Raw genomic sequence first — 27,825 nt, forward strand, 5'->3', positions numbered from 1 at the left:
GGCTGAGCCGAGCTATGTGTGAAAGGAAATCGGGCTCTGCGTGCGACTTCACATCTGTTGATCTGACCGGACTTGAAGCCATCCAAGAAGGACAGCTGTCAGCGCTGCCTGACTGAGACCCCCCAGCTGCCCCCTGACACCGCATCACGCCACTGGCCACTCATGCCAAGAGAGAGAAACACGTGGGACTAAACACCTGAGAGGAATGGATTCCTTACTTTTTTTCTCAAGGAGAAAACCAGGGAGACAGGGAGCAAACAATTCAGTCTGAAGTCCTTGGGAATGGGCTTGAAGAAGGCAATTAACAAAATCCACTTAGAGAGGGCCCAGGATGAGACCCAGGGCCTGTGGCTTTCTGATCATGAGTGGAAGCAGGTCTTAACACACGTGGTTGGCAAATGTGAGAAGGACGAAAAAGAGCTGGGTAAGCGACGACGAGCAAGACAAACTGCAGGTGAGCTGAGCAAGGAGCCCAGAGGGCAGTGAGAAAGTCAACTTGACCACAACCTGTTGCATCTGGCAACTGTAGCAGCATGCTTCTGAGGAAGCGGCAGCAGCATTGGCTGTGCACACTTCCATTCCGGCTGCTCCTGGTGATGCTCGGATGCATCCTGATGATTGTGATCGTGCTGCACCCACCCCCGCCCACCGTGCCCCAGGCTGCCACGGTCCCCACCAGCAAGCGCAGCGCTGATGCTGGCTACCGCATGGACTTTGCAGACTCCCAAGAATGGGCCCTGGAGGCCGAGGATGAGGGTGAGGACTACAGCTTCATAGACGCTGTGCCGCCCTTCATCTCCCTGCGGGAAGACCAGCTGCTGATGGCTGTGGCTTCACCCCGAGCCAGGAGGGAGCAGAGCCAGAGCAGGAGAGGGGGCAGCTATAGGTTCATCAGACAGGCAAACAGGAGGCAGGAGGAGGAAGCCTCAGAGAGAGACTGGGGTACCGAGGAGGAGGAGGATGGGGAGGTAGCAGAAGAGTCACACAGCCTGGACCCCCAGGACCTCAGCCAGGCCCACAGTGCCCACCGCCCCCCGCGGAAGGCCCTGCCTGAGGCCAGGCATCCACTGTAAGTAAGCCCCCCCTCCCCCGCTTCTTCCCCTCTGCTTATCTCCCACCCCTGCCCACTCCAATCAGGCCGTAGCACAGTGGAGGTGCAAACCATGCTCCATCTCTTCCCTTCTCTCTTCCCTGTCCAGGACTCTGGCCCTGGCCTGGAGGGCCAGGCAGGACAGCTGTGTGTCTGTAGCAGGCCAGGGGCTCAGCAGGGCTTTCTCAGGACACCTTCTCACACTCACTCCAAGCCCCGGTTGATGTTCTGCTTCCTTCTCAGTGTTTGGCTTTTGATTCTGGATCAACACAGCGATTGCAGTACACATTCAGGCAGCTCTTGCCATGTGCCTGGTTTTAATCTAAGAGCTTTCCATGTTCAACTCAGAAAGCCCTGTGAAGTCCTTGCAACTCTGTAGGATGGGTGTAACTATGAGCTTAATTCTCATTTTGTAAGAATGAAAGATAAAGCACTAAGAGGCCAAAGGGCTCGCCCCAGTCACACATAGCTAGCCAATGCCAAAGCAGGGATTTAGATTCAGGCATCTAAGCTCCTGAATCATGGCTCTTTTTTTTTTTTTTTGCCAGTCCTGGGGCTTGAACTCAGGGCCTGAGCATTGTCCCTGGCTTCTTTTTTGCTCAAGGCTGGCACTCTACCTCTTGAGCCACAGCACCCCTTGTGGCTTTTTCTATACATGTGGTGCTGAGGAATCAAACCCAGGGCTTCATGTGTGTGAGGCAAGCACTCTACCACTAGGCCATATTCCCAGCCCTGAATCATGGCTCTTGACCACTCTCCTTAGTCTGCTAGACTGGTTTCGGTGCCTGACAGCTGAAATATTGGGCAAGATGACCAAGATGACCCCAACCACAGGAGCTTAGCTGGGAAGTGTATACAAATGCAGATCGCTACCCAGGAGGGGATGGTGGGCTCTCCCTCCTCACCCCCACCCTCCCTTACCATGGCTGGCCATGGGACAGAGCCCGGGGCTGCTTACTTCCAGAAGCAGATGGACTGGTTAGTTTGGATGATCTCAGACTATCATAGGAAGTGCTGGTTCCTCAAAGCCCAGATGTTTCCTGGAAAGCAAGTATATATATTTTTTAATTCCTCAAGGCAAGGGATGTGTAAGAACCCCTAAGATAACTGATTTGGGCCCTCTCAGCCACCATGCCAGCTTGGAGTCCTTACCTCTCCACCAACTTCAAAGCCTTACCTTACAAAGCTCTTCACAGGAAGCTTCCACCCCATTCTAGCTCTGTGCTTTCTCTGGGCTCCAGGTACTTACTACAACAGAAGCTAAAAGGCCCTTGATGCATTGACTTGCTCGAGTTGTTCCTCCTCCTTGCTGAGCCCTCAGGTCAGGACTGCATGTGGACTGCGTGGCCAGTGCCTGGCTCACAGGAAAGCAATGCTCATGGATGCAAGAACACTTTCAGATTCCTTTGATATGGCTTTTCCCTGCTCCACAGCAAGAATGATTGTCATAATTTTATGAATAAGAATGACCAGAAACTAGTCTTTGGATTCCAAAGGGTGTGTGTGTGTGTGTGTGTGTGTGTATGTCTGTGACTATGTGAGTCTTCATTTTGTGCCTGTGTGTTGTTTGTATTATATATTGTGCCATGCATCGGGTGATATACAATTGTATATTGAGCACTGCACTGTGTATCATACTTGCATGAATTGAACAAGTGTTGGGTACATGTGTGGTACATTGTGGTGCCTCTGTATGTAACAAGTGGGTGTGGTATGATGTGTGCAGGTATGAGCTGTGGGGGGTGGGAATGGTGTGTGTGTATTCACGTTATGGATGTGTCTGTGTGCAGGGTATACACATATGTGGTATATGGTGTACCTTGGAGTGTTATGTACATACATTGTGCATATGGGTGCATATGTGTCATGATGTGTTTGTCTGTGTATATGTGACTCAAATATGCCATGTATGTTGTGATAATGTTGGTTGGATCTAATGTGCTTGGGTATGTATTGTGCCTGTGTGTATTGGTTGTGTATTGTACATGTACTGTGTGTGGTAAATTTGTGAATATGAAAATATAAACTTCATGATAGCTCATGTGTGTGTGGCACAAAGTGAGTGAATTTTGTAGCATGTTTGTTGTGCCCAGGTATGAAGGTACAACATGAGTGTAATATTCATGTATATTGTATATGTTGTGCATCTAGTGTGGCATGGCACATGTATGATGCCATGCATGTGTGTGGTACATGTAAGCAAGTACATGTATTTGTTGTGGAGTGTTACATGTGTGTGGTGGCTCATGTAAGTGGGAGTATGCATGTGTTCAAGCATGTAGCACATGTCATGTGTGATGTACACATATGTAAGTGTGTGGTGCAAGCAGGTATATTTTGTGCCAGGTGTGTTTAATATAAAAATGTGTGTGTACATGCATATGTATATGCACTGTTCTTTGGCTGCTTCTTCCAGCAGCCTAACCAGCTTGTCTCAGTTTGCCTGGGACTTCACTCATTTTAGCACCCAAAACCTCTGGCACCCAGGAAACCCTTAACCCCAGGCAAAGCCATGCCTTTGGACTATCCACTCCAGCTTGCCAGACGTCTGTCAGCTCTGTGCAGAGGTGGGAAGCGCCCTCTGCTGGACCCCACTGGTGAATGCAGCCTGTGGCCTTGGGCCCCAGACATTCATTCATCTGTAGGTCAGGCTCTAGACACGGCATATGCAAGAGTTACCGGGAAGTCTGGCATAACTCCATCCTCCATCTAAGATGACAGTGTTCTCCTCCTCCTTTGAACTAGGTTGGAATACAAGACATGAAAGAAACAGCCACGTATTAAGGACCTACTATATGTGGGCTTGCATTGCAGTTTTCCTGGCAGGGCTGAAAATACAAGACTTCTGAGGCCATGTACCGCATATGTCTTCCTGCCCCAGGCTTCCTGCAAATCCACCCTTAACCTCTAGCTCAGAAAGCCCTAGCCACAAATCTTCCACCAGCTCCCCTTCCCCAGTAGCCCTGGCCTTTGTTTGCTCCTCTTGTTCAGACTCTAGGTCTTGTCTGAGCACTAGTATTTCCATTTGTTCAATTTGCATAACAAGGGCTGGGGATATAGCCTAGTGGCAAGAGTGCCTGCCTCGGATACACGAGGCCCTAGGTTCGATTCCCCAGCACCACATATACAGAAAACAGCCAGAAGCGGCGCTGTGGCTCAAGTGGCAGAGTGCTAGCCTTGAGCGGGAAGAAGCCAGGGACAGTGCTCAGGCCCTGAGTCCAAGGCCCAGGACTGGCCAAAAAAAAAAAAAAAAAAAAAAAAATTTGCATAACAAACTTGTAAATGGGTTTCATTTTTATGGATGTGAAGCAAAGTTCCAGAAAAGTGGATGGACTTGTGCGGGTCATGTGTCCGTGTGTCCAACACCAAAGTCACTGTAGGGTTTGCATTCAGGGCCTCCTGCTCTCCAGGCAGGTGCTCTATCACCTGTGTTATACCCCTAGCCACCTTTAAAGTTGCTTATTTTCATGATAGGCCTGGGCTATAAGTAGGACATTTTCCTACTTATGCTTTCCCTGTAGCTGAGAAAGCAGGTGTGTGCCACTGTGCCTTTCTACCCATTGGTTGTGATGGAGTCTTTCTTACAAACATTTTTTACTCAGTCTGGTCTTGAACCACAATCCCCTAATCTCTGCCTCCCAAATAGCTAGGATTATAGGCCTGAGCCATCATGCCGGTTTAAAGTCATGCTCTTAACCATCATGTTAGATTTTCTACATCTGCCACTTCCTAGACCAGACAATGGGCAAGTCACATTGGTTGGGTACATTTCAGGCTTTCCTTTTTCGGAAGGGTTGGAATGGCGTTTAGTTCATATCCCCAGCCCTTTGTGCTTTAATAACTTTCAAGTAGGGTCTTATAGTTTTGTTGTGGTTTCATTTTGTGGTACTGGCATTTGAACTCATAGTCTCATGTTTGCCAGACAGGCATTTGGCCACCTGAGCCACAGGCCCAGGTCCCAGGCTTTTCATCTGTAGGTCAGGTTCTAGGCCCTGGATATACAAAAGTTCCTGTGACCCCCACCCCTTCATATCAGGGTCTCTGGGTCTTTGCCCCAGGATGACTTCAGACCCAGATCCTCCTGTCTATACCTCCTGTGGAGCTAGAAATACATGAGACACCACACCCAGCCTGATTCTCCCTTCTTAATCAGGACACTTACACTGGTCCATAGGGAGACAACAGGAGTTGCTCATCAGGCATCCTCAGGGGTACTCGGGGTGGAAGCCACCTGGTGTCACATCCCAGGCACAGAGGAGCTGGGTGTGGCCCCATGAAATAGTGGGAGCTAAGAACCCAAGACTCAGCATCTGCTCAACAGGGAAGCAAGATCTTGACAATCCTCTGCTGAGGACAATCCTCTGCTGAGAATAAGAAATGAGACAGAGGCTAGTTCCTTCCTGGTTGAGAAATCCAGACACTCCATCAGTCTGTTCCTCACAGGACTGCTCAAAGGTATGGGATGATGGTGCTATGAACCAGAGAATAGCTCATGGTCCTGGCAAAGCCAGGAACCAACACATAGGATTAACTCAGCCCTGCAAAGCTGTCAAGGAAGGAGAGGGTGGGGAGAAGAAAGTCTTTCCTATCCTCCAGTCTTTGCACAAACCACCCCCACTCCAACACTAACAGCCTCAAGGCTTGGCCATGTCCACTCTCAGCTCTCCTTGACCATCCAGGCATATAAAGCAGTGCTTCCCCAGGATCTAAGGGGCTCCCGTGGGCTACTGCTTTGGATCTCCACATCCAGGAGCCTGTATTTCAGAGTGGCATCAGAGCTCCCAGTTGGCTGGTTAAAACAGAATCCTTAGCCTGGTGCTGGTGGCTCACATCTATAATCCTAGCTACTCAGGAGGCTGAGATCTGAGGATCTCAATTCAAAGTTAACCTGGCAGGAAAGTCCGTGAGACATTTCCAATTAACCACCAAAAAGCTGGAAGTGAGGTGATGGCTTAAGTGGTACAGCACCAGCCTTGAACCAAGTAAAGCTAAGGGACAGCACCCAGGCCCTGAATTCAAGCCCCAGTACTGGCATCAAAGAAATCAGATTCCTGCCTTCTTGCTGCCCATCTCTTGCCTCATCCCACCCCATAGCTTCCCACTTGGCTAGTACAGGCTACAATCTGCCAGCGGCTGTTGCCCTGCAGAGACCTGAGGATGATGCTCTAAGTCACAATGCTCTCTGTGTGCCAGCCAGACTGGCGAGCACAAGGAGCCTCAGACACAGATGTGTATGCCACCACGGAGACAGCTTGTGAAGGTGCAGAGCCATGCAGAAGGTCACAGAGCAGCCCAAGAGAGAAGAAGCTCCCTGTGGACTCGCATTGCTTTTGAGCAGTAAAGGGCTACCCCACAGGTTCTCCAAAGTTTGTAGGCATGTAATTCCTCACTGCTTGAGAAACACACACACACACACACACACACACACACACACACACACACACACACACTGTTGTGCCAAGTAGCGAGACGACCACCAAGAAGGCCACCGAGACTCAGATGTTCCAAAATGCAAAAGCAAGGCAAGGCTTTATTCAAGCGAGCTGCAACTCGGGCCTCGTCCTTCCCACCGACACAGCGGAGGTTAGGAGGGAGCCTCGAGCTGCGATTACACAGGGCTTATAAAGGCAAAAAACAAAGTTACAACAATCAGGTGTTCAAGCAAGCAAGATTAGGACACAGGTACAAATCTGATTGGCTCAGGGCTCGAGGCATTCTGGGGGCAGTTAGAGTTAAGCGTTCTCAGTGGTTAGAGCTCTTGACCAACTGGGCCCTAATAAGCTTGTCCTGGGTTTGCTCACAGGGCCTGCTTATCTCAGGTTCACATGGTAAAGTGGGGTTCGCGTGGTAAAGTGGGGCCTGACTTCAAAGTCTGGCACTTCAACACACACACTGAAGGCTTCATAGGTCCGAATCATACCTCAATTGGAGGGAGGGAAAGGTAAAGGAACCAGGTTTTTAGACCCCAGGCTCCAAGTCCAGGAGTTCTAAGTTCCATCCAGGCACTCACCCCCACATGCCAAGTACAGAGACATGGTAAAGGCAGAGAAAAGAGTTTTATTACATGGCAGCCAGGGGAAGACAGCACTCCAGGACATCCTCAGCCATTCTCAGAGGTTCTGACATGGCCTCCAGGTTACCTAGGGAGCCTTGGGAGTAGGGAGTGAGGAAGGCGGGCAGAGTTATACTCAGCTCACAACTGCAGCCTGGGTGACCATTAGCTCAGTCTTTTTCTTGAAGGAGTTCAGGAGAAGTTATTTTATTACAGGAATAAGATAGTCCCCTGTTTGGGGCTGTTTGCTTTAAGGTAGTAAGGAGATTGCTTGTGGGAAGGGCAGTTTGCTTTCCACACAAGACGATTATCTGAATCCTGCAAAAGAGGTGGTTATGGTAGGAAGAGAGACAACAGAGAATAGCTGGGAGATACAGAAAAAAGGCAGAGGCTCACAGTCTCCCTGTATCCCTAGGAGCTTGTCCTTGAGTCTGTCAGCTCAGCTCCCATGACATCAGCCATGAATGTGACTAACTCATCTGCTCACAGACTGTAGACATGGGGTCAAATCTAGACACCACCTCTCCCTGTGTGACCTTGAGCAAGCTGCTCAATCTTTCTGAGCCTCAGTATCCTCGACTATAAAATGGGGTAACAGTAACATTTTTTGCCAGTCTTGGGGCTTGAACTCAGGGCCTGAGCACTGTCCCTGGCTTCTTTTTGCTCAAGGCTAGCACTTTACCACTTGAGCCACAGTGTCACTTCTGGCTTTTTCTATATCTGTGGTGCTGAGGAATCGAACCCAGGGCTTCATGTGTGTGAGGCAAGCACTCTACCACTAGGCCATATTCTAAGGCCTGATAGAAACATTTCTTTTTTTTTTTTTTACCAGTCCTGGGGCTTGAACTCAGGGCCTGAGTACTGTCCCTGGCTTCTTTTTGCTTAAGGCTAGCACTTTACCACTTGAGCCACAGCGCCACTTCTGGATTTTCTGTGTAGGTGGGACTGAGGAATCGAACCCAAGGCTTCATGCATGCTAGGCAAGCACTCTACCACTAGGCCACATTACCAGCCCTAGAAATATTTTTATATAGGGTGGTAGAGAAAATGAGATAACACATGTGATATTTTCTCCAGAATTAAAGTCCAAAGAGAAGCTGACTTACTGTATTCTTCAGCAATGAGCCTGGAGTGAGTCCAACAGGAGGAAAGATAGAGGGAAGACGGAGCTTTTCTGCTCTGATCCTGGGGAAGGGGGGAGAGAGAGGGGCCTGAGGTGAGGCCGGGACACGGAGAGTTGTTTGCACCTGAATGTGGTTCTAGATGAAGAACAGGCCCCAAGCCAGGGCTGCAGCAGCCCCCACAGCTAGTGGGGGAGCAGTGAAAGGGTCTCTTCTGTTTGTTTTCCTCCCCCTGCCCTGGGACCACCTGGCCATGGCAGGGCACATGGAGTGGCAGGGGCAGGGCAGGACAGGGTGGGTATTTGGGCTACACTTGTGTGGTCAAGCAGGAAGTGGTATTGCATGCTCAGGGTCCATCTCACCAGGCAGTGAGTCACCAAGATGGCTCCAGGCCCCTTTGACAGCTGGGCCTGAGAGAGGGAGGGGACAGAGCAGACTGGTAGATGGGGCATTAATGTGTCTGAGAGGCTTGGGTGGCAGTGGGAGAAGGTGAGGTTCAGCTCAGCACCTCCTCATTCATTCCACTCCACCCCCTTTGGTAATAAAAAGCCAGCATGGTAGTTTCAAGTGGTCCTACTGGACCTGAGTGGCCATGTCCTGAAAGCAACCCACAAACATCACTCTCAGCCTCTGAGGCTGGAGAGCCCCTGCGCCCATGGGGCTGTGGTGGGAACAAGGAGAAAGGTAACCGTAGGATATGAGGCACCGCACTAGCTGGCTCTGAGCTTCCTGGACCCACCAAGCTGACCTTGGCCATCATATTAGAAGTGGCCAGATTAGAAGTGGCCAGCCTGCGCTCTCTCTCTCTCCTCTCTTTCTTCTTCTTCCTCTTCCTTTTCTTCTTCTTCTTCTTCTTCTTCTTCTTCTTCTTCTTCTTCTTCTTCTTCTTCTTCTTCTTCTTCTTCTTCCTCTTCCTCTTCCTCTTCTTCTTCTTCTTCTTCTTCTTCTTCTTCTTCTTCTTCTTCTTCTTCTTCTTCTTCTTCTTCTTCTTCTTCTTCTTCTTCTTCTTCTTTATTCTGGCACTGGGACTTGAACTCAGGGCCTTATGTTCTCCTTTGGCTTTTTCATTTAAGGCTGGTGCTTTGCTACTCAGGTCTCAGCCTTTTGAGCAGCTAGAATTATAGGTGTGAGCCACCAGCACCTGACTGTAACTTGTCTTGTCTTTTATCATCTCCCCCATCCCCATCTGAGGGAAGGGGTATGGGTGGGCACTTGCCATCCACAAGGTGGGCAAACTCTTCAAAGGCAGGATCTGGAAGTTTCATCTGGCCACTCTGAAGGGGAATCTGGCTCTGGCTCCAGGACACTCCATAGGCCTCTGGACAGTGTTCACACTTGCAACTCCCAGTCAATGTCCACCCCTTGTCCAGGGTTAGAGGGCCAGGATCAGAGCAAGCCAGGGATGTCCTGGAGCCCCTTGGAAGGGAATTGTGGGACATTGGAGGACCATCACAAAGAGAAGGAGACTGTAACACCTCTTGTGCCTCGTGTCACCTAATAGAGGATGACCGGCTGGCAGAATCAGCCTCCACTGAAGACGCTGGCCTTTTTATGCTCTGTCTCATATAGGAATGAGCATCCTTACTAAGTCCTTGAAGGGTTTTTTTTCCAGTTGTGCTCCAGTCTCAGTATCCCCAGACTAGCAAGAATTATTATCAAACTGTACTTAAAAGTTAAATATCCTCAGGCAAAGTGCTTTGGTTAATGCCTGAAATCCTAGCTATTTGAGAGGTGGAGATTGGGTGGCTCACACACAAGTTTTTAGATCCATTAAGCAAAAAGTTAGTGGAATCCCATCTCACAAATAAGCTAGGCATGGTGATACACCTGTAATCCCAGTTACATGGGAGACATAGGTAGGAAGATCACTATCAGAAGCCAGCCCGGGTGAAAATGAGAGCTTCTATCCAAAATAATAATAATGACAACTAAAGCAAAATGGGCTAGTAATGTGGCTGAAGTGATAAAATGCCTGCCTAGAGAGTATGGGACCCTGAATTCAAATCTTAGTACTGCTCACCAATGAAGAGGAGGAGGAGGAAGAGCAGCAGCAGCAGAAGGAGCAGAAGAAGGAGGAGGAAGATGAGGAGGAGGAAGAAGAGGAGGAGGAAGCCAGTAGAAACCTTTCTACTGTGGTCAGGCAAGAGGGCTGGCAGGAGCATTGGTTCACATATGACAACCGGGCAATGTGGTGAACACCGTGACTCATTCTCTTCGAAATCATCACCCAAATGCACTTTCCAAATTCCTAGGGGATCCTGGGGCAGAAAGTGAGAGGACAAGAGAGCAGGGAGGGTGCGCACATGTGTGGGCCAACACAAGACCTCTTCTGATACTGGTTACAACCCTGGGTGAGGGAAGGTGTTAGCCAGTTGGCCAGTTAAGAACATAAGTAGCAGAGCCAGGATTCAAGCCTGGGTTAGCTCAATCCCACAGCCCTTGGTCTTTCCTCTCCCCTCTACACTGCCCAAGGGCAGAGGCCAAGGGTGAGCTTTTGGACCTTTGATGTCATATAAACAGAGAGTAAAGTCTTCACCAGCTATCTAACTGAAGTATAGCAAAAGCAGCCCCATTAATCAGTGGCAACACCATGCATTTCCTTTGTGATCCTCTGCTTGAGCACCTAGTTACCTTTGCTTACAAAACCCCAAAGACAGGCTGGGATTGGGGCTCAAGTGGAAGTGCCCGCCTTGAGCAAAAATAAGCCAAGGACAATGCTCAGGCCCTGAGTCCAAGCCCCAGGACTGGAAAAAAAATCCCAAAGACTTTGCTCTGTGCTGCTTCACTGATTTTCTGGGCTCTGCTATGACGGGGCCCCAGGATGAGTGATAAACCCACTCAATAAGGAGAATCAGAGCCAGGTGCTCCAAGTTGTAATCGCTTGTACAACGCCTCTTACTTGGTGTGCCTACCTGTTGCTCATTTCTCTAAAGGATTTGAGGAAATGATAGAAAATTGCTATTCACATTCCTTAAGACAAGATTAGGGGAATGAATATATATGTATATATATGTATTAATTTATTATTTTGTGCTAGTCCTGGGGCTTGAACACAGGGCCTGATTGCTGTCCCTGAACTTTTCCTTTTTCCCGCCCTCAAGACTAGTTTCTACCACTTGAGTCACAGCTCTACTTAAAGCTTTATGGTGGTTCTCTGGAGATAAGAATCTCATAGACTTTCCTGTCTGGGCTGGCTTTGAGCCTCGCTCCTCAGATCGCAGCCTCTAGAGTAGCTAGAATTATAGGCATGAGCTACAGGCACCTGGATAAAAATGTATTTTAGAATGCCTTTCTTATCTATGAGACACAAGTATGGTGAGTCCTTGTTCTCCAACAATATAGATAAAAATATCAGGAACAGCAAGGATAGTTTTAAAGAGTTGATTTAATGAAGAGAAAGTAAAGCCACTCAGGAGAGTAAGCAGTGAGACTGGAAGCCGGTTGTTCCTTCATGGTTCTGAGCCCTTGCTTTGATGTTGTCTCTATTCTCCCCCTCCCCCTTCCTTCAGTCACTCTGCCAGATTATGATTGGTATGTCTGAAATAGGCCAGACCTTTTCCAGGGAGGTGGCCACAGGATGGCCAACTGGCCTGGGCTCCTGATTGGTTTGTTTGAAATAGGCCAGACCCTCTCCTAGGTGGTGGGCTTGGCCTGAGATGTGGCAAAAACCAAGGCCCTCCCCTGGGTGGAGGCTTGTAGAGGGTTGGCCTGGGTCATAACCCAAGACCCAAGACCCTCCCTCCACTGGTGGGAGAGGGGGCAAGCTGGCTGAACCTGTTTGCTGATGTCCTTCATTCCCTTCAGTTCCTGGCACATATGGAGCCCATTCTGCTCTCCCGGCCTTCACAGAGGCCATGACATATGCAGAAAGGACATGGCCTATCTGCATGCTCTCTTGACTGTCTGACCTAGCATTCTGGTCCTGGCTTTGATGTTACACCCCACACCATGAAAGCCTCACTGTTGAGTAGTGATTGCTACCTGCAGGATGGGGTATAAGCTCCATTAATCCACGTGCATGTGTTATATCCAAGTCTCATGTTCTGTGGACCAGCCCCGTGGACACGCATAGTAGTTCTGTACCCTGAAAACAAATGACAGACCTCTGCCCCCAGAGGACTCCCAAATTCAGTCTCTGCATCCCTAGTCTCCTTTCCTGTCTTAGGAAACAGCCTACCAGAAGTAAGCTGAAGTTGCAGCCTAGGGCTTCTTATATTTCCTCCCCACCCCGCCCCCCCAAGAATCAGAGGCAGATGTGGAACTGTGGCTCAAGGGGAAGAATGCCAGCCTTGGACAGATAAAGCAAAAGGAGAGCATGAGGTTCTCAGTACTGGCACAAAACACACACATACACACACACACACACACACACACACACACACACACACACACACACACTGCTACCAATAAATGAACTGACATTTCTTGTGTGCTAGGTGCTGTGATAGAATGCAGGAATACAATTAGAAAGAAACTGGTGTGCAGCCCTTGAGTGGATGGCAAGCTATGTTCACAGAATACTCAACCCACTTTAGCTTAAAACAGCCCTAGGGCCTTGGTAATACTGTTCTTCACTTCCATTGTCCAGCTGCCAGCAGTCACCTGTTGGGCATTGTCCCAATTCCCCCTGACTGCAATGAAGGGGTGTGGACTGACAGAGCAAAGGGGCTTTGGGATCAGAGCGGAGCTCATAGGAGGCACTCTTGTCTCATTCTGTATAGCAGTTTTCAGTGAAGCCAGGCAGCACTAATGGGGTTGGGAAGGGCAGATAACCAGAGGCCCCACCAGGCCTACAGGGACTTAGAGCAGAGGTCAAGTGCTTTCTTCAGCTTCCTGGCCCTCTTCCTTCCAGGTGTCTGCAGCAGCACCCCGAGGACAGCCTGCCCACAGCCAGCGTGATCCTGTGGTTCCACAATGAGCCCCGGGCCACCCTGCTGAGAACTGTGCACAGCGTCCTGGACACAGCACCTGAGGACTTACTGACGGAGATCATCCTGGTGGACGACTGCAGTGAGCAAGGTAGCTGGGGTTAGCCCTGGGCCCCACAGGGGAAGGGGGGGTCCCATGAAAAAGATGCAGGTAGAATCCATGTTAAGCAAGGTTCCCCAGTTGTGGTGTTCCACCTGAGGACGCAGATGTAAGTCAAGCATGAATGAAGACATCAAGGGAGACTAGTGGGAGAAGGAAGACAGAAAAGAAGACCCCAGTCTGATTCCATGGGCTCTCCCGCATGATGCTGCAATCACAAAGGGAAGCCATTAGGGGGCACTACCTGCTAGACCCTTGGCAAAGCCCTTTACATCTATCACTATTCACACTATCTCTGTCCCAAAGAGGAAACTGAGGCTGAGTCAGACCAAGAGTAGAGTGTGTGGGGGGTGGGGGGAGGGTATCCAGAATCCAGCTTGCAGAATCTACTAGAATGCTTCCTATGACAAGAAACTCAGTTCAGAAAACAGCCTACAAAGAAGATGGAGGCAGAATCGCCCTGCCTGCCTTCCAAGTCTGTAGCAATCAAACCTTAGCTGAATGAGGAATGAATGTGGTGGGGTTTTTTCAACACCATGGGATGGGTTGGGGGAGCCCCAGAGGGGCTCCAGAATTTCTATTTCTAACACACTGACAGGAGGCTTAATTTCCACGTCTCCCCTGGGGAGATGCCAAGCCTCTAAAATTGTGGGGGACACTCGGCTCTGCGTGCTGCTCCCGCTGGCGGGAGGGCAGAGCGTGTCCTGGTCGGACTAAGCTGGGCTGGGATAGGGCTGCTGAGACCCCCCCCCCGTGTCCTCAGCCCCCCTTACATTTAAGAGCAGACACTGGACATGGAGAATCCGGGGGAGCTGTCCAATGATCTACCGGCTTCCAAAGGGTTTTATTCAAGGGAGGGGTTTATATAACAGTAATGGCGGCAGGAAGAGGAGGGACTAACTGGGTATTAACAATTGGCTAATGAACTGTCCATCACGGTGATGTCACGGAACTTCCCGCAGAGGCCGGGCCTCTTGGCTCGGCCTGGCACCATTACAATATCACACGTGGCCAAGGCGGAAGGTGAGGCTGGTTTGCTATCTCTTCTGGTAGAACCCAGAAGGAGGTGGGAGTTGGCTAGCAGCCAGCCGTCCCAGGTCTTAAAGGCATAGCCATCCCCTACAAGGAGGTGCTGGGGACCACCATTAGGGGCCACCCTGACTCAAGTCCTCTATTTCTGATTTAACTAAATGACTGACAAAGTCCTCTCTGGCTTCATGAGAAGATGAAGCTGCATGGAGGAAAGTCAAGCATGGAGTTCTCTGACTAAAGGAGAAAGCAGGCATGTGACAGAGGGACCAGGTATTTTGTCAGTTGTCTTCTTGTTGGAAGTCTTTCCAACCTGGCCATGGCAGAAACGTGGCCAGACTGGGCTGGAATGGCTAGGAAAAATGCCCAGAGATTCTTCATACTATCATCTGGGGCAGCGTTCTCCTGAGATCATGCCTGTGATCCCTGTCAGCGAATGACCAATATCCTATCGGTTTACATGTGGGTTGTATATGAACACACACACACACACACACACACACACACACACACCTGAGTCAAACTTTTAACTTAAACACAAAACCTAAGAAGCACCTCTCATTCTTCTCCTTAGGGTCTTTATCTCCCTTCCGTATAGAACCAGCCTTCCAAAGGCACTGTGCAGGCCTCTAGTGCTCCACAGAGAGTTGCTGGCAGTGAACTTAGCAAGGTGCACCTCTGTTGGGACCTCAAGGATCCCTTTTCCCCTTTTTCCCCTTTTCTCCTGGGGAAAATGCCTGAATTCTAACTATGAAAGAGCACTCGGCCTTGTCTTCCGCCAGCAGAAGGCAAAAGTGTACTCTCATGGATTACACTAAGTTGAGGAAAGGTTGCCAAAGCGCGCCCGTCCCCTCACGTGTCAGGAGCGGAGGCGGGAAGAGACATCAGGGAGACACCTTGATGGTTGAATGGGTCTCGCCCGCCCAGGGGGCGGGCAGAAGAATTTATTACGCTGACAAAGGCGGAAGGGGAGGGAGTTGGGGTGATTAACTGATTAGATGAGCTGGGCTGCCCATCAGGTGATGTCATGAACCTTCCTCTGTGAGCGGGGACTACAGCCCCTCCATGGGCCGGGCCCCGCCATTAGACATGTGGCCAATCCAAGAGGCCAAGCCGGGCTTGCTTCTCTTTCGGTTGAGGCCAGAAGGTGCAAGGGGCTCCCTCCCATACTGCCCCAGGGCTGGTTGAAGGGCAGTGAGAATCTCCAACACACCTCAGTCCCCTTGGCAATGATGTCTGTGACCCCATTGGCCCCTGTCATTCTAGAAGAACTCAAGTCTGCTCTCAGTGACTATGTCGCCAAACTGGAAGGTGTGAAGCTGATCAGGAGCAACAAGAGGCTGGGTGCCATCGGGGCCCGGATGCTGGGGGCCACTCGGGCCACAGGGGACGTGCTAGTATTCATGAATTCCCACTGTCGATGCCACGCCGGCTGGCTGGAGCCCCTTCTCAGCAGAATAGCAGGTGACAGGTAACTCACTCCGCCATCCCTGACCAAGTGCTGGGTCTCCACCTTGATGGAGAACTCAGCTCCTTTGAGGATTCCCAGGTGGTGGAGCCTTGAAGAAAGTTAGAATTGGAGGTGGGGCTAGAGGTCATCCAAGTCTGGAGATTGGCCTCCATGTGACCCTGCTGTGTGTATGTGTGTGTGCACGTATGTGTGTATATACATGTGTGTACACTCATACTAAGGCTTGAACTCAGAGCTTTGTGCTACCACTTGAGCTGCACCTTCACTTCCCAGCTTTTTCCTGCAAGAGGTGAGTCATATGGATTCATCTTCCCAGACTGGCTCTGAACTGGAGCCACATTTCAGAAGATATCCCCTCCCACCCACCCCCATCCTCCCAGCAGTACTGGGACTTGAACACAGGGCCTTGCATTTTCTTTTTTTTTTTTTTTTTTCAAATTTTTATTATCAAACTGATGTACAGAGAGGTTACAGTTTCATACATTAGGCATTGGATACATTTCTTGTACTGTTTGTTACCTTGTCCCTCATACCCCCCTCCCTCCTCCCCCTTTCCCTCCACCCCCCCACCCCGGAGGTGTTCAGTTCACTTACACCAAACAGTTTTGCAAGTATTGCTTTTGTAGTTGTTTCTCTTTTTTTACCCTGTGTCTCTCAAATTTGGTATTCCCTTTCAATTTCCTGTATCCAATACCAGTATACACGGTTTCCAATATACTCAGATAAGATTACAGAGATAGTGTAGGTACAACCACAGGAAGGTGATACAAGAACATCATCAATAATAGAAGCTACATATACACATGGGACGTTGAAAGTAGTTACAACTGTGATATAACAATTGTTTCCATAACATGGAGTTCATTTCACTTAGCATCATCTTATGTGTTCACAAGGGTATAGCTATTGGGCCTTGTGATGCTCTGCTATGACTTGCCTAAACCTGTACTAATTATTCCCAATAAGGGAGACCATAGAGTCCATGTTTCTTTGGGTCTGGCTCACTTCACTTAGTATAACTTTTTCCAAGTCCTTCCATTTCCTTACAAATGGGACAATGTCATTCTTTCTGATAGAGGCATAAAATTCCATTGTGTGTATGTACCACATTTTCCTGATCCATTCCTCTACTGAGGGGCATCTGGGTTGGTTCCAGATTCTCGCTATGACAAATTGTGCTGCGATGAACATTGTTGTGCTGGTGGCATTACTGTGACTTGGGCCTTGCATTTTCTAAGCAGCCACTCTACCATTTAAGCCATGTCCCCGGCCATTTGTTTGGTTATTTTTCAGGTAATGTCTTACAGTTTTGTTTGGTTCAGCCTGAACTTGGAAACTTCTATTTGTGTTTTCCTCATAGCTGGGATGACAGGCACACACCACCATGCCCCATTTGTTGGTTGAGATGGGGTCTCACTCTTTTTGCTCCAGCTAGCCTCAAACCACAACCGTCCTGGTTTCTATCTGCCAAGGAGCTGGGATTACAGACATGAGACACCATGACAAGCCCTGCAAAATAATTTTTTTTAATGGGGAGAAGGTTAGGTATGCCAGGCACTGGTGGTTTATACCTGTAATCCTAGCTACACAGGAGACTGAGATAGGAGGATCATGGATTAAAGCAGGGCAAAAAAAAATGCATGAAACTCTTATCTCCAATTATCCACCACAAAAAAATGAGTGAAAGTAAGAAGGAAGGAACGAGAGAAGGAAGGAAGGAAAAAAGAAGAAAAGCTAGAACTGGAGCAGCAGCTCAAGTAGTAGAGTACTAGCCTTGAGCAAAAAAGCTCAGAGACGGCACCCAGCACCCAGTGCAAGCCCCAGGACCAGCAAAAAGGGGAGTGTAGGGATGTGCTTTTAATGAAATAGGCCCCAATTCCTCATGGAAAAGTGTATTTTCTAGAATGCTATTAAATAAAAATATAACATGTGACCCATAAGTATTTTTAATTCAGTACTCATATTACAAAATAAAAAAAAACAGATGAAATGAATGTTAGCAATAGATATTATTAAACTCGATATATCCCAGATGTCATTCCACTAACTTTTAAATGATCAAAACTTTATTTACATCTTTTTTTTTCATGGGAGTCTTCTAAATCTGTATATATCTTATCATGACACCACATCTCATTTGGGAAAGCCCCCTTTGGGGTTCTGACAGGCACCGTGGCCGTGGCTAGCTCTCTGGCTGTGTTTGTCTAGATCTTGTTTCCATTCCCAGAGGGTGAACAGTCTGTTCCCCGCCCCCACTTCACTCTGGTCCCCCAGGAGCCGTGTGGTATCCCCAATTGTAGACGTGATCGACGGGAAGACATTCCAATATCACCCTGCCCAGGAGCTGCAGCGTGGGGTATTGGACTGGAAGCTGGATTTGCACTGGGAACCCTTGTCAGAGCCTGAGAAGAAGGCTCAACCATCTCCCATCAGCCCTGTCAGGTGAGGCCTGTGACTCAGAAGTGAAGTCAGCCCAGTTGTGCCCAGTATCTTTTTAGGGGTGCTCTGGAGCGAGCATGGGAGAGGCAGAGACATCCACCCAGCTCTCTCATATGACTTATTCTTTAATACCCATTAAAGGTTATTTTGTTCTCATTTGGAAATGAGAAAACTAAACTCAGAAAGCTTACATATCTACAGATCTGGGAAGTGTGCCAAGAAATATTACCATCTTGGTTTCTTAGTATTCGGCATAACAATATCTTTAATGGCTTGTTAATACAACACTGCTTCCTTGGCAATTAAAAAAAAACCTGAACTTTTATTTACATCTTGTGACACATCCGTAGTTTGGCTGCATCCAAATTTGTTTCTGAGTGAAGAGAGCGCTGTTAGAAGGCTTGCTACATCTCTTGCTGGGGGAAACCCAGAAGATATTATTGTCACCTGAATTCCCTTCCTCCAGGTTTCTAGGTTGTGTGTTTATAACTCATGTGTAATTCTCCCAGAGCAAATGGAACTGGCTTTTAAACTGCAATCCTCGGATCTCAGCCTCCTGAGCAGCTAGGATTACAGGTGTGAGCCACCAGCACCGGGCTCCCGTAAGCATCTTACTTTAGCCAAGACACTGGTCCCAAATGTCTTTGGGACCAGAGTGACTCTAGGCAGCAGATCTGGAAGCCTGGGGTGCAGTCCCTGGGGCTTCAATGTGGGAGCAGACCTGAGAGAACAACTTTAGTCCTCTTTATAAAATACGTGGATCTTTGACATTGTTGCTTTCATTCAGGCTTGCCACTAAAAACATTGATTTCCAGAGCCTGCTTTCTCCCTTGGGGAGCCCTCAGCCAGCTTTTGCCTGTGGAGCTCCGGGTTCTGAGCTGCAGTCTATCACTGCCCGTCTTCTCTGCTCAGGAGCCCTGTGGTAGTTGGAGAAGTGGTGGCCATCGACAGACATTACTTCCAAAACACTGGAGCATATGACCCACTCATGGCACTGCAGGGGGGAGAAAACCTCGAACTCTCCCTTAAGGTAAGTCCTATGCCAAAGTCGGACATAGGCATGGTAATGGCAGTGGTAATGGTTATAGATTGGCAGCAGCCATTGAAAATGCCAGGAATTGAAGATGAGGCTGGTGAAGAAGTTCATTGTGACTAGGTCTGTTAAACCTCCCATTCCTCCCCCATTCCCATCGGTCTTGTGCCCCACCTTGATTTTACTCAGCCTCCCACATGAACTTGACCTTCAAAACTTGGAACAAGCAATCATTCACACCCTATTGTGAACCTGAAATTCTCTGCTCATGGTCCCCTTGGCATCTCAGGGGTCTTTATACACCACCCACAGGACCCACAGACACCCAATCAGTTTGTGCATTGAGTAGCTTGGTCCAAATAATGTGTAAGGTTTTATCCTAAGAATTTGGAACCTGCTGGGCATGGCTCAGCTTCTCAAACCTTAGGATCCCGTGCTTCACACTGACTTTAGCCTGATACTTTTAACATGACACCAAGATAAGCATCCTCCGAGGTGCAGAGCTCATGTCCAAGTCATGAATCACCTCAAACTTGGAGTTTGCAACCTTGCCAACAGAAGTCTCTGTTTCTCACAAAAATTAAAAACAGCCCCCAGAGCCCTGGGGAGACCCGGGACCCCAGGTTTGGGAACCCATCTTGGTGTTTCCAGTCCATGGTTACCTCCAGGATGGAACTGTCAAATGAACTTCACATACTTGGGGCTGGAAGGGTGCAGAAGAACCTTCTGGCAGAAGTGAAGACCAGAGGAAGGTTTGCTTTCGTCCCTATCACTCAAAGCTCTGGCGCCTGTAAAGGAGCCCTCACAAGCTCTTAGAAGTCCCCGGGCCAGTGGGGCTGGAGAGAGTGGGTGCAGTCCCCAGGCCCCCGCCTGGCTCCATCCTCCCCTCCACATCCAAGAGCTGCACCCCAAGCCCTCCAGACCTCTCAGCCTTGTGCCGACGACTTCCTGTGTGTCTTTGCCCTCCCCTAAGCACTCCATTCCTGGAAGGGCAGGGGAGAGTCTCTTACCTTCTCCCTTCATGGCAGGCCTGGCTGTGTGGCGGCTCGGTGGAGGTCGTGCCCTGCTCCCGGGTGGGACATCTGTACCCCAGTCAGGATTCCCGCACCTCCCTGGACAAGAAGGCCATCCTAATGAACAAGGTCCGCATTGCTGAGATCTGGCTTGGCTCATTCAAAGAAACCTTCTACCGACACAGCTCAGAGGCCTTCAGGCTGAGCAAGGTGAGGAGAGGGCCCGGAGAGGCAGTTCAGTGCCAGCCCAGGGCCACCACCTGGGTGCTGAGCCTGGAGGAGGGGACATGGAAGCTTCTGGAGCCTGAAACACACCCATGCCCCCTGAGAGCAGGCCGAGTTGAGCAACTCCATGCCTCCACTTGCATCTTTCCTCCTGCCCATCCTTGATCCGCTTCTTTCCCTATGGCAGAACAGCCTCCGCGGCTGAGGAATCGGGGTGCCTTGAACTTCAAGATAGTTTGAGATGAGGATCTCACCAACTTTTTGCTAAAGCTGGCCTCAAACCACACAAAATGTCTTTTTCATCCTGGTGTCTAGACAGGCTGAGCTCCCTCTGGTCCATAGGAATTGCCAGTATTGTTACCCAGAGGGGCACAAAGTTCTTCCCACATCTGTGTCCATAGTTCCAAGGGCAAGAGACAGTGTCACAAGGCCTCCACTCCTCTCAGCTTTCGCCTTTCTTCTTCAGCCTCCTCCCTCTCTGGCTGTGGGAAGTGAAGGAGGCATCCACCCTTGGATGGCATTGTACATGCCCTGGTTAAGCCCATGCATGCTAGGAAAGACTGGGCTTCAGGGCAGGGTGTTCAGTGGTGTGATCCTGAATGTTCCTTATGCGCTCAGCATTCCTGCCTCCTCTCTCATGACACCTTCCTGAAGTCTTTGGATGATTTAATAAGTTCATAAATCCAAAAGCACTAAGAAGGGTAGGTGACACCGGGCGAGCCCTGTATGCATGTTGATGGTCATCATTGGGGGAGAGAGAAGGTTGGTGGGCTCTGCATGCCCAATGCTGGAGGTTCCTGGTGGGAGCAGGAGCTCCCCAGGGAGGGACCATGTACACAGAAATGAGTGATATATCTTAGAGAGGACCTGAGTGGCTCCTCAGGAGAGGTTGTGGTTGAACTGTGGCTGAGTGGATTCAGTTCTGACTTCCAGAGGAAGTGCTTAGTGAATATTCTGGCCCCTAAGAGTGGAATAGTTTAGACTCGCCAGGTACTGAAGGCTCATGCCTGTAACCCTAGCTATTCAGGAAATTGAGATCTGAAAATCCAGATTCAAAGTCAACCTGGGCAGGGAAGTCCATGAGGGTCTTATCTCCAATTAGCCAGCAAAAAGCCAGAGATGTGGCTCAAGTGGTAAAGCACCAACCTTGAGTACAAAAGCTAAGGGATAATGATCACGCCCTGCATTCAAGTCCAGTACTGGTACAAATGAGAAAATAAGAAAAGGAAGAGTTTAGACTTTATTGAGTGGGCCATGGTTTTCTACATGGAGTTCTATAGACATTCTGTAGAGCTGTTCAGGCTTTTAGTCTCCTGCTTTAGTTTGGTGAGAGTATCTCTCTTCATTGCTTGGGAGGCCAGCTTGGTATTTTCTAGTGCCTGGCTACAACGTATTCTTAAGGAAATGGCAAAGTTTTGGATGCACAGGCCTGACCTTTCACCAGACAGAACCACCGAGCATGGTTTGTTGGCTATCTCCAGCGTAATGCAATGGCATACAAATTACTTACCAACCTTCAGTTTTCTCAACACAATTTTTGGTTCAATTAGAAGTGCCTGTTTTGTGCCAGACACTGGTGGTTCACACCTATTTTAAAAAAAGCTTCTCTGAATGCTGACATCTGAGGATTGTGGTTCAAACATAGTCTGGCAGGAGAGTCATGAGACTTATCTTCAATTAGCCAGAAAAAAGCTGAACATGGAGTAGTGGCTGAAGTTGTAGAGCACTAGCCTTAAGCACAAAGCTCAAGGAGTTATGATTCAAGCCTCAACTTCTAGCCTTAGGACTGGCACTTGGGCCTAGGCAATTGCAGAAATTGGGACTTGGCATAATGATAATTTCCTCTGCAGCCTGGCTGTTCTACTTTTGAAACAAAAACTGTTTATCTAGTTGGTGATTGGGGAATTTTGAAGTCCTTAGTGTGTTCATTCAGCCAAGCCCTTCATTTTATAAAATAGAAAGCTAAGGCCTCATAGAAGAGAAAAGGAGGTAAATGCTAAAGGAAAGCAGGGAAAGAGGCAAGAGTAGAGGGGGAAGTCTAATGGACATAGTAGTTTGTCTTCTGCCTCCCAGATCCCTCATGTCTAGTTACACTAATCCTCACATATGTACAGCACCCCTCTGGGACCAGCTGGAGTCCTGTAAAGTATCTCCTCTGGATCTCTGAATTGCTGGGGTGGTGTGGTGGTGTTCATTCTCACTGTTGGGATCTCTAGCCTACAAGCATAAATCTTCATTGACAGAATAAATGGATCATACAGAGATTATTCAACTGAAGCCAAGGTCTGACTCTGGCCTTTAAGAAGCCAGTGAGCCTAGGAAAGTCATTTAGCACCAACAATAGCTGTGACAGTACAATAGAAAGAAATATGAAGCCAGGCACAGGTGGCTCATGCCTATAATCCTAGCTACTCAGGATGCCAAGATCTGATGATTGTGGTTCAAAGCCAGCCCAGACAGGATAGTCTGTGAGACTCTTATAGCTAGTAAAACTATCCCAAAAGCCAAAAGTAGAGCTGTTGCTCAAATACTAGGGTCCAAGCCTTGAGCAAAAAGAAGCTCAGGGACAGTGCCCAGGCCCTCAGTTCAAGCTTCAAACCAGCACCAAAACAAAGAAAAAATATACATATATATGAGTGCTTTGGAGAATTCCAAACACCAACTAGATACTAAGCTCACTGCCATAAAGTCCATAGACAATCATTCTTCTCTTCTTTTTATCTATTCTTGTCTCTGAGGAAATCCAATGAAGGACACACATATCCCTCTGTACATCTAATGACTTTTGCAAAGAGATGGCAACATCACTGGTCAGTGAGAAGATACTGAGCAGAGGATTCCTATTTCTCTACCTACCTATTCATCCAAACTTCATCTATCTATCTAGTATCTATCTATCCATCCATTCTCCATCTTCTATCTTTTACCCATCCTTCATCATCTATCCATCTGTCTATCCATCCTTTACCATTTATCTATTATCTATCAGTTATCTATTTCATATACACAAGTATATACACAGTCCCATTAATTCATGTTTTAGAAATGTCTTATCACTCAGTTTGATTTCAGTGATGTCCCTGAAAGTATTTAATAGCATGCACTTATTTTTAATGTAAACAGCTTTTGCTTTGAAGATCTCTAGTCCCTCTAAGCCTCTCACATGGATTTTGAGATAAAGAAAGATCTCACCACTAGGAGACTCGACATTCTGTTTCTTCCTTTCTTAGGTGGTGTTGTACAGAAGGGGAAGCTCAAAGAGGTTTGAAGTCTCACAAAAGTTGAATAGCTATGTCAGTTTGTCTCTTCACTATCTTAGTGATAGAATGCCTGTGAAAAATGTCTCTGCTTCGGCAACAAAGTCTACCCTGGGGAGAGGTTGGGGAGATCTCAAATAAAGATTAATGATGTAAATAAACCATCAAAATTTTATGCCAATTTCCTTAGAGGAAAAAAAACAATAGATCTCTTTGATTTAATGGTGGGTAAAGATGCTGAGTAGGCAAGAAATTCCCAAGATAGGAAAGTTAATTTCACTGGGAATGGTGGGGTTCTTGGTATCTTATCCCCAAAGCCTCAAACTTTAATTTATACCAACATTAAAAATGTGTCTGCCTGTCCATCCAGATGCAATTATGTAATGAAGGAGAACCACAAGAAGGGAGGATTGTATCACCTGAGTGAATGACTCATTACTAGAGGGACTTGGCAGCCTCACCTGGTCCCTAACTCCACAGTTTCCCAACTGACTCCTGTCAGCTGCTTCTGGGCTAGTTCCTATCTGGGCGCACAGCCCTCTAGTTCACCAATGCCCACCAATAAGTCTCAAAGCCTGAACACCAAGGTCTTATTCCGTGGTCTTCATAGCATGAAGATTTGGTAGGTGACCAGAGGGAGTGCTGTCATTTCCAGTCTTGCTGTTTCCTCGCTCTAGGGGAGATCCACTCTACGCCATCCCTTCCAAAATCTCTTCTCCCAACACGAGACTTCCACCACTGACCACAGTTCTGGGAGGTGGGATCTTGGACCCCTGTCTGTCCCAGCCCTTTAACCTTCCAACCACCATATCCCCTCCCCTCCTATGTGAACTCTGGCATAACACTAACTTTCCTCATGTGGGTACTGGTGTCTTCTTCCCCAGGCTGCGACTCTCGACTTCAGGGAGCGTGTGAAGCTGCAAAGGAGCCTGGGTTGTCGGACTTTCCACTGGTTTCTGGCCAACATCTACCCTGAGTTGTACCCAGCAGAGCCCAGACCAAAGTTCACTGGAAAGGCAAGGCCCAGGGGAGATGGGGAGGGAGGGAGGGAGAGGGTAGTTTCCCAGGACATGAACTACTGCTTGAATGCTCTTCCATTATCTTGGTCAACCAGCGATAAGCTGAGCAAGGGCTCAGAGGTCCTTAGTCCAACCACTGCCTCCATGCCTGAGGAAAGTGGCTAGGTTGCCATTTATTTCACCCCAGAGCTCCTGGCCTGCCTCCTTCCAGCATATGTCCCTCAGGATCAGTGATTTCCACTTGACCCCATTCCTTACTAGTGAAGTTGAGGAATGGAGCCTGGCTGAGGGTCTTCCATAGAAGTTGGGGTTGACTTGTCTGTGGGTGTCCACTTGCAGCTCCGCAACAAGGAACATGGATTCTGTGCAGACTGTCAGGCAGAAGGAGATCCCCTGGGCTGTCCGGTGGTACTGGCACCTTGCAGTGACAGGAGACAACAGCAGGTAGGTGGTCAGCCTTCTCAGGACAGAAGATAGCTCGCAGAAGGGCATGCTTCACTTCCTTTTCTGTAGTCCCATATCTCCTGATGGCCCCTTTCCCTGACTGTGACAATTTGTCATAGCTCTTCCCACTTCAACCCCAGTTTATTTGTGCAGCTGAGTCAAAGAATGAAGCAGCTTAGATAGGGGGAAATGGAGAGGCTGTTTATCCAACCCTCCTCAGTCAGATGAGAAACTAGAGCCATGGAATCACAGCCCTGGGGATTGCAGGTGCTGGTGCTGGCAGGTTGAAGCAAGGTCATAGTGTCAGAAGAAAAGATGGCAACCAAGTCAGAAGAATCTCAATGCAGTATTAAGATGGGCCCCTTGGTCTTTAGGAAAGCTGCCTAGAATCTTAGGGTGGGTTTTTTGGTATTGTTTTTGTTTCATGTTAGTCCCATGGATGTCATTTTCCAAAGGCATCTAATAGAAACAAACACCAAACCACAATTCCTAGTGGTATTTTTTTTAATGATCTGAAGATAAGAAGAGGGCCTGGGGGGAGAATAGAGTGTTCCCCAAGAGGCTTGGGACCTGGCCCTGTAAGAGGGCCAACCAAGAACACATAGGAAAGGGAGGCTTGGGATCTAACTGACCTCTCCTGGCTCTAAAACCATCTAGAATCTACTGTGAAGCAGTCATGCCTGATACCAGTGCTGAAAATATAATAGATAGATAGATAGATACATAAATAAGGCAAGCTTATGAAGAAGCTCTGCAGTAGGGTGAACTAATCCATTGCTGGCTGTGTGATCTCAGCTGCTCAGCAGGCTTGTTTAACCTCTCTGAGCCTTTTCTTATTCATCTGCAATTGGGAATCATGCAAACAGAATATTTGCTCTTTTCTATGTGTGCATATATACATATACATATACATATATACACATATGTGTGTATAGATAGATAGATAGATAGATAGATAGATAGATAGATAGATTGATTGATTTAGAAATTAGTGAGGACTCTTGGATCCAGCAATAGTGAATGTCCTTCCCTAATATACATAGATAGGATATCTATTGCCTATGTGGTTTGGCATCCTCAAGCAAGGCAGGCTATTTCATTTGCAGAGTATCATGCAAAACAAAAGTGTGGCATCTCTAATAAAACAAGTATTAAGGATTTTAAGATGGTGACAGCAATGTGTTAAAACAAGTTTATTAAACCAAGAGCATGTGTACTAGTTGAATTGCTCAAATCCGGCCAGTCCTCTCTTAGAGCCACAAAATTCATATAAAAATTGGTTTGGGCTGTGTCTGGTAGGAAAAAAACAAAAAATAGGTTTCTCAGGATGTGCCTTCAATTCCTGTGCACAGACTTCTCCACCAAAGGGCCTCCGCCAGAGTATGTGCCATGCCAGTGCTGTGGGCAAATACAACGGCCATGAGCGAGAGTCAGTAGCAGATGCCACAAACAGTGGGAGAGTTCATGTCAAGGGCAGGAAAGATCTCTCCAGAAAGAGATCTGCTTAGGCCTCAGAGAGCATCCTATCTGCTCCCCTACCACTTCACTCACAGCACACATAGACTTCTTTCTACACTCATCTATGGTAGTCTTAGGACATTGGAGGAACATGCCAGAATAATGTGAGGCAGCTGGAATGTGAGGACTCCAGGGACCAGGGCTGGTGTCACAGAACGTTTATGGACTTGACTATGAGGTGCAGTCTTGCTGACCTGCAGAACAATCTCTGACTCACTGTTCCCTCTGCCCAGAAGCTGGAACACATCGGCCGGAAGGAAATCCACTTTGGCAGCCCAACACATCTGTGCTTCGATGTCAGGCAAGAGCAGGTCATTCTGCAAGACTGCACCCAGGAAGGGCCATCCATCCATCCACAGCTCTGGGACTTCCAGAAGGTGAGGACTTGTCTCCAGATGTTCAGTGGAGCTGCAGGTCAGACGGGATTTATGGGCAGCACTGCATTCCAGGTTTTTCCAAAAGGTCAGGTGTTACCAGAGTTGGACTTAGTTACTGGATGTCAACCTCAGAGAGAGGGAAAGCAACCCCATGGGGAGGTTGGGCAACCAGTATCAGGCTGGTTAAAATTTTACTAGTTGCTTAATAATCAGTCCAAATGTTAAAAAAAAATCCTTCTCAGCTGACTTTGTGGGGAACTGGTTTTCTTTGTCGTTTCTATTTGCAGGATGGGATGCTTGTCCACATTGTTTCCGGGAAGTGCATGGACGCTCTGGTTGAGCAGGGCCGCATGGATTTGTTTCTGAGTCCTTGCGAGGGTAAAGCCAGCCAGATGTGGCGGTTCGACCGTGCCCGCCCTGTGGGTGAGCGATGAACAAGGGCAGAGAGGAGAAGACGTTTGACCATTGTAGTTCTTTTGCCTCTAAGGGAGCTGAAAGACATGTAGATGTCACGAATCAGACTCTTTTGTGTCTATGCCCCTGGTAATGGACAGAAGAAAGCTTTCTGAAAGAATGTAGAGTCTCTCCTTCTTGTACCTATCTTACAGACTACTGACTATATAAAACAAACAGAGCCGGGCACCAGTGGCTCATATCTATAATCCTAGCTACTCAGGAAACTGAGGTAGAGGATCATGGTTCAAGGCCA

At 48.3% G+C, this 27,825-nt stretch overlaps 1 protein-coding gene across 2 annotated transcripts; it reads left to right on the forward strand.

Annotated features, from left to right (window-relative positions):
- Galnt15 (polypeptide N-acetylgalactosaminyltransferase 15) lies at window positions 1–27,825 on the forward strand. Of its 2 annotated transcripts, none has more exons than XM_048355916.1 (10): window positions 1–1,069; window positions 13,116–13,282; window positions 15,587–15,791; window positions 18,066–18,233; window positions 19,143–19,260; window positions 20,292–20,486; window positions 24,643–24,774; window positions 25,117–25,221; window positions 26,973–27,116; window positions 27,404–27,825. In XM_048355916.1, the coding sequence occupies exons 1-10, from the start codon at window positions 534–536 to the stop codon at window positions 27,548–27,550; spliced, it is 1,917 nt and encodes a 638-aa protein (XP_048211873.1). In that variant the 5' UTR covers window positions 1–533; the 3' UTR covers window positions 27,551–27,825. The 2 variants fall into 2 exon arrangements, with proteins under 2 accessions (XP_048211873.1, XP_048211874.1); XM_048355917.1 differs by having other exon boundaries at window positions 26,976–27,116.

This window comes from Perognathus longimembris, chromosome 10, assembly GCF_023159225.1.
Source record: "Perognathus longimembris pacificus isolate PPM17 chromosome 10, ASM2315922v1, whole genome shotgun sequence".
Taxonomy (NCBI): Eukaryota; Metazoa; Chordata; class Mammalia; order Rodentia; family Heteromyidae; genus Perognathus; species Perognathus longimembris.

Bases quoted from the DNA above. Each gene is read 5' to 3' on its own strand.
- Galnt15 (XM_048355916.1), top strand. From the start codon at position 534: ATGCTTCTGAGGAAGCGGCAGCAGCATTGGCTGTGCACACTTCCATTC. The intron at 18,234-19,142 runs GTGAGGCCTGTG...TTCTCTGCTCAG, and splicing joins TCTCCCATCAGCCCTGTCAG to GAGCCCTGTGGTAGTTGGAG. The intron at 27,117-27,403 runs GTGAGGACTTGT...TTCTATTTGCAG, and splicing joins AGCTCTGGGACTTCCAGAAG to GATGGGATGCTTGTCCACAT.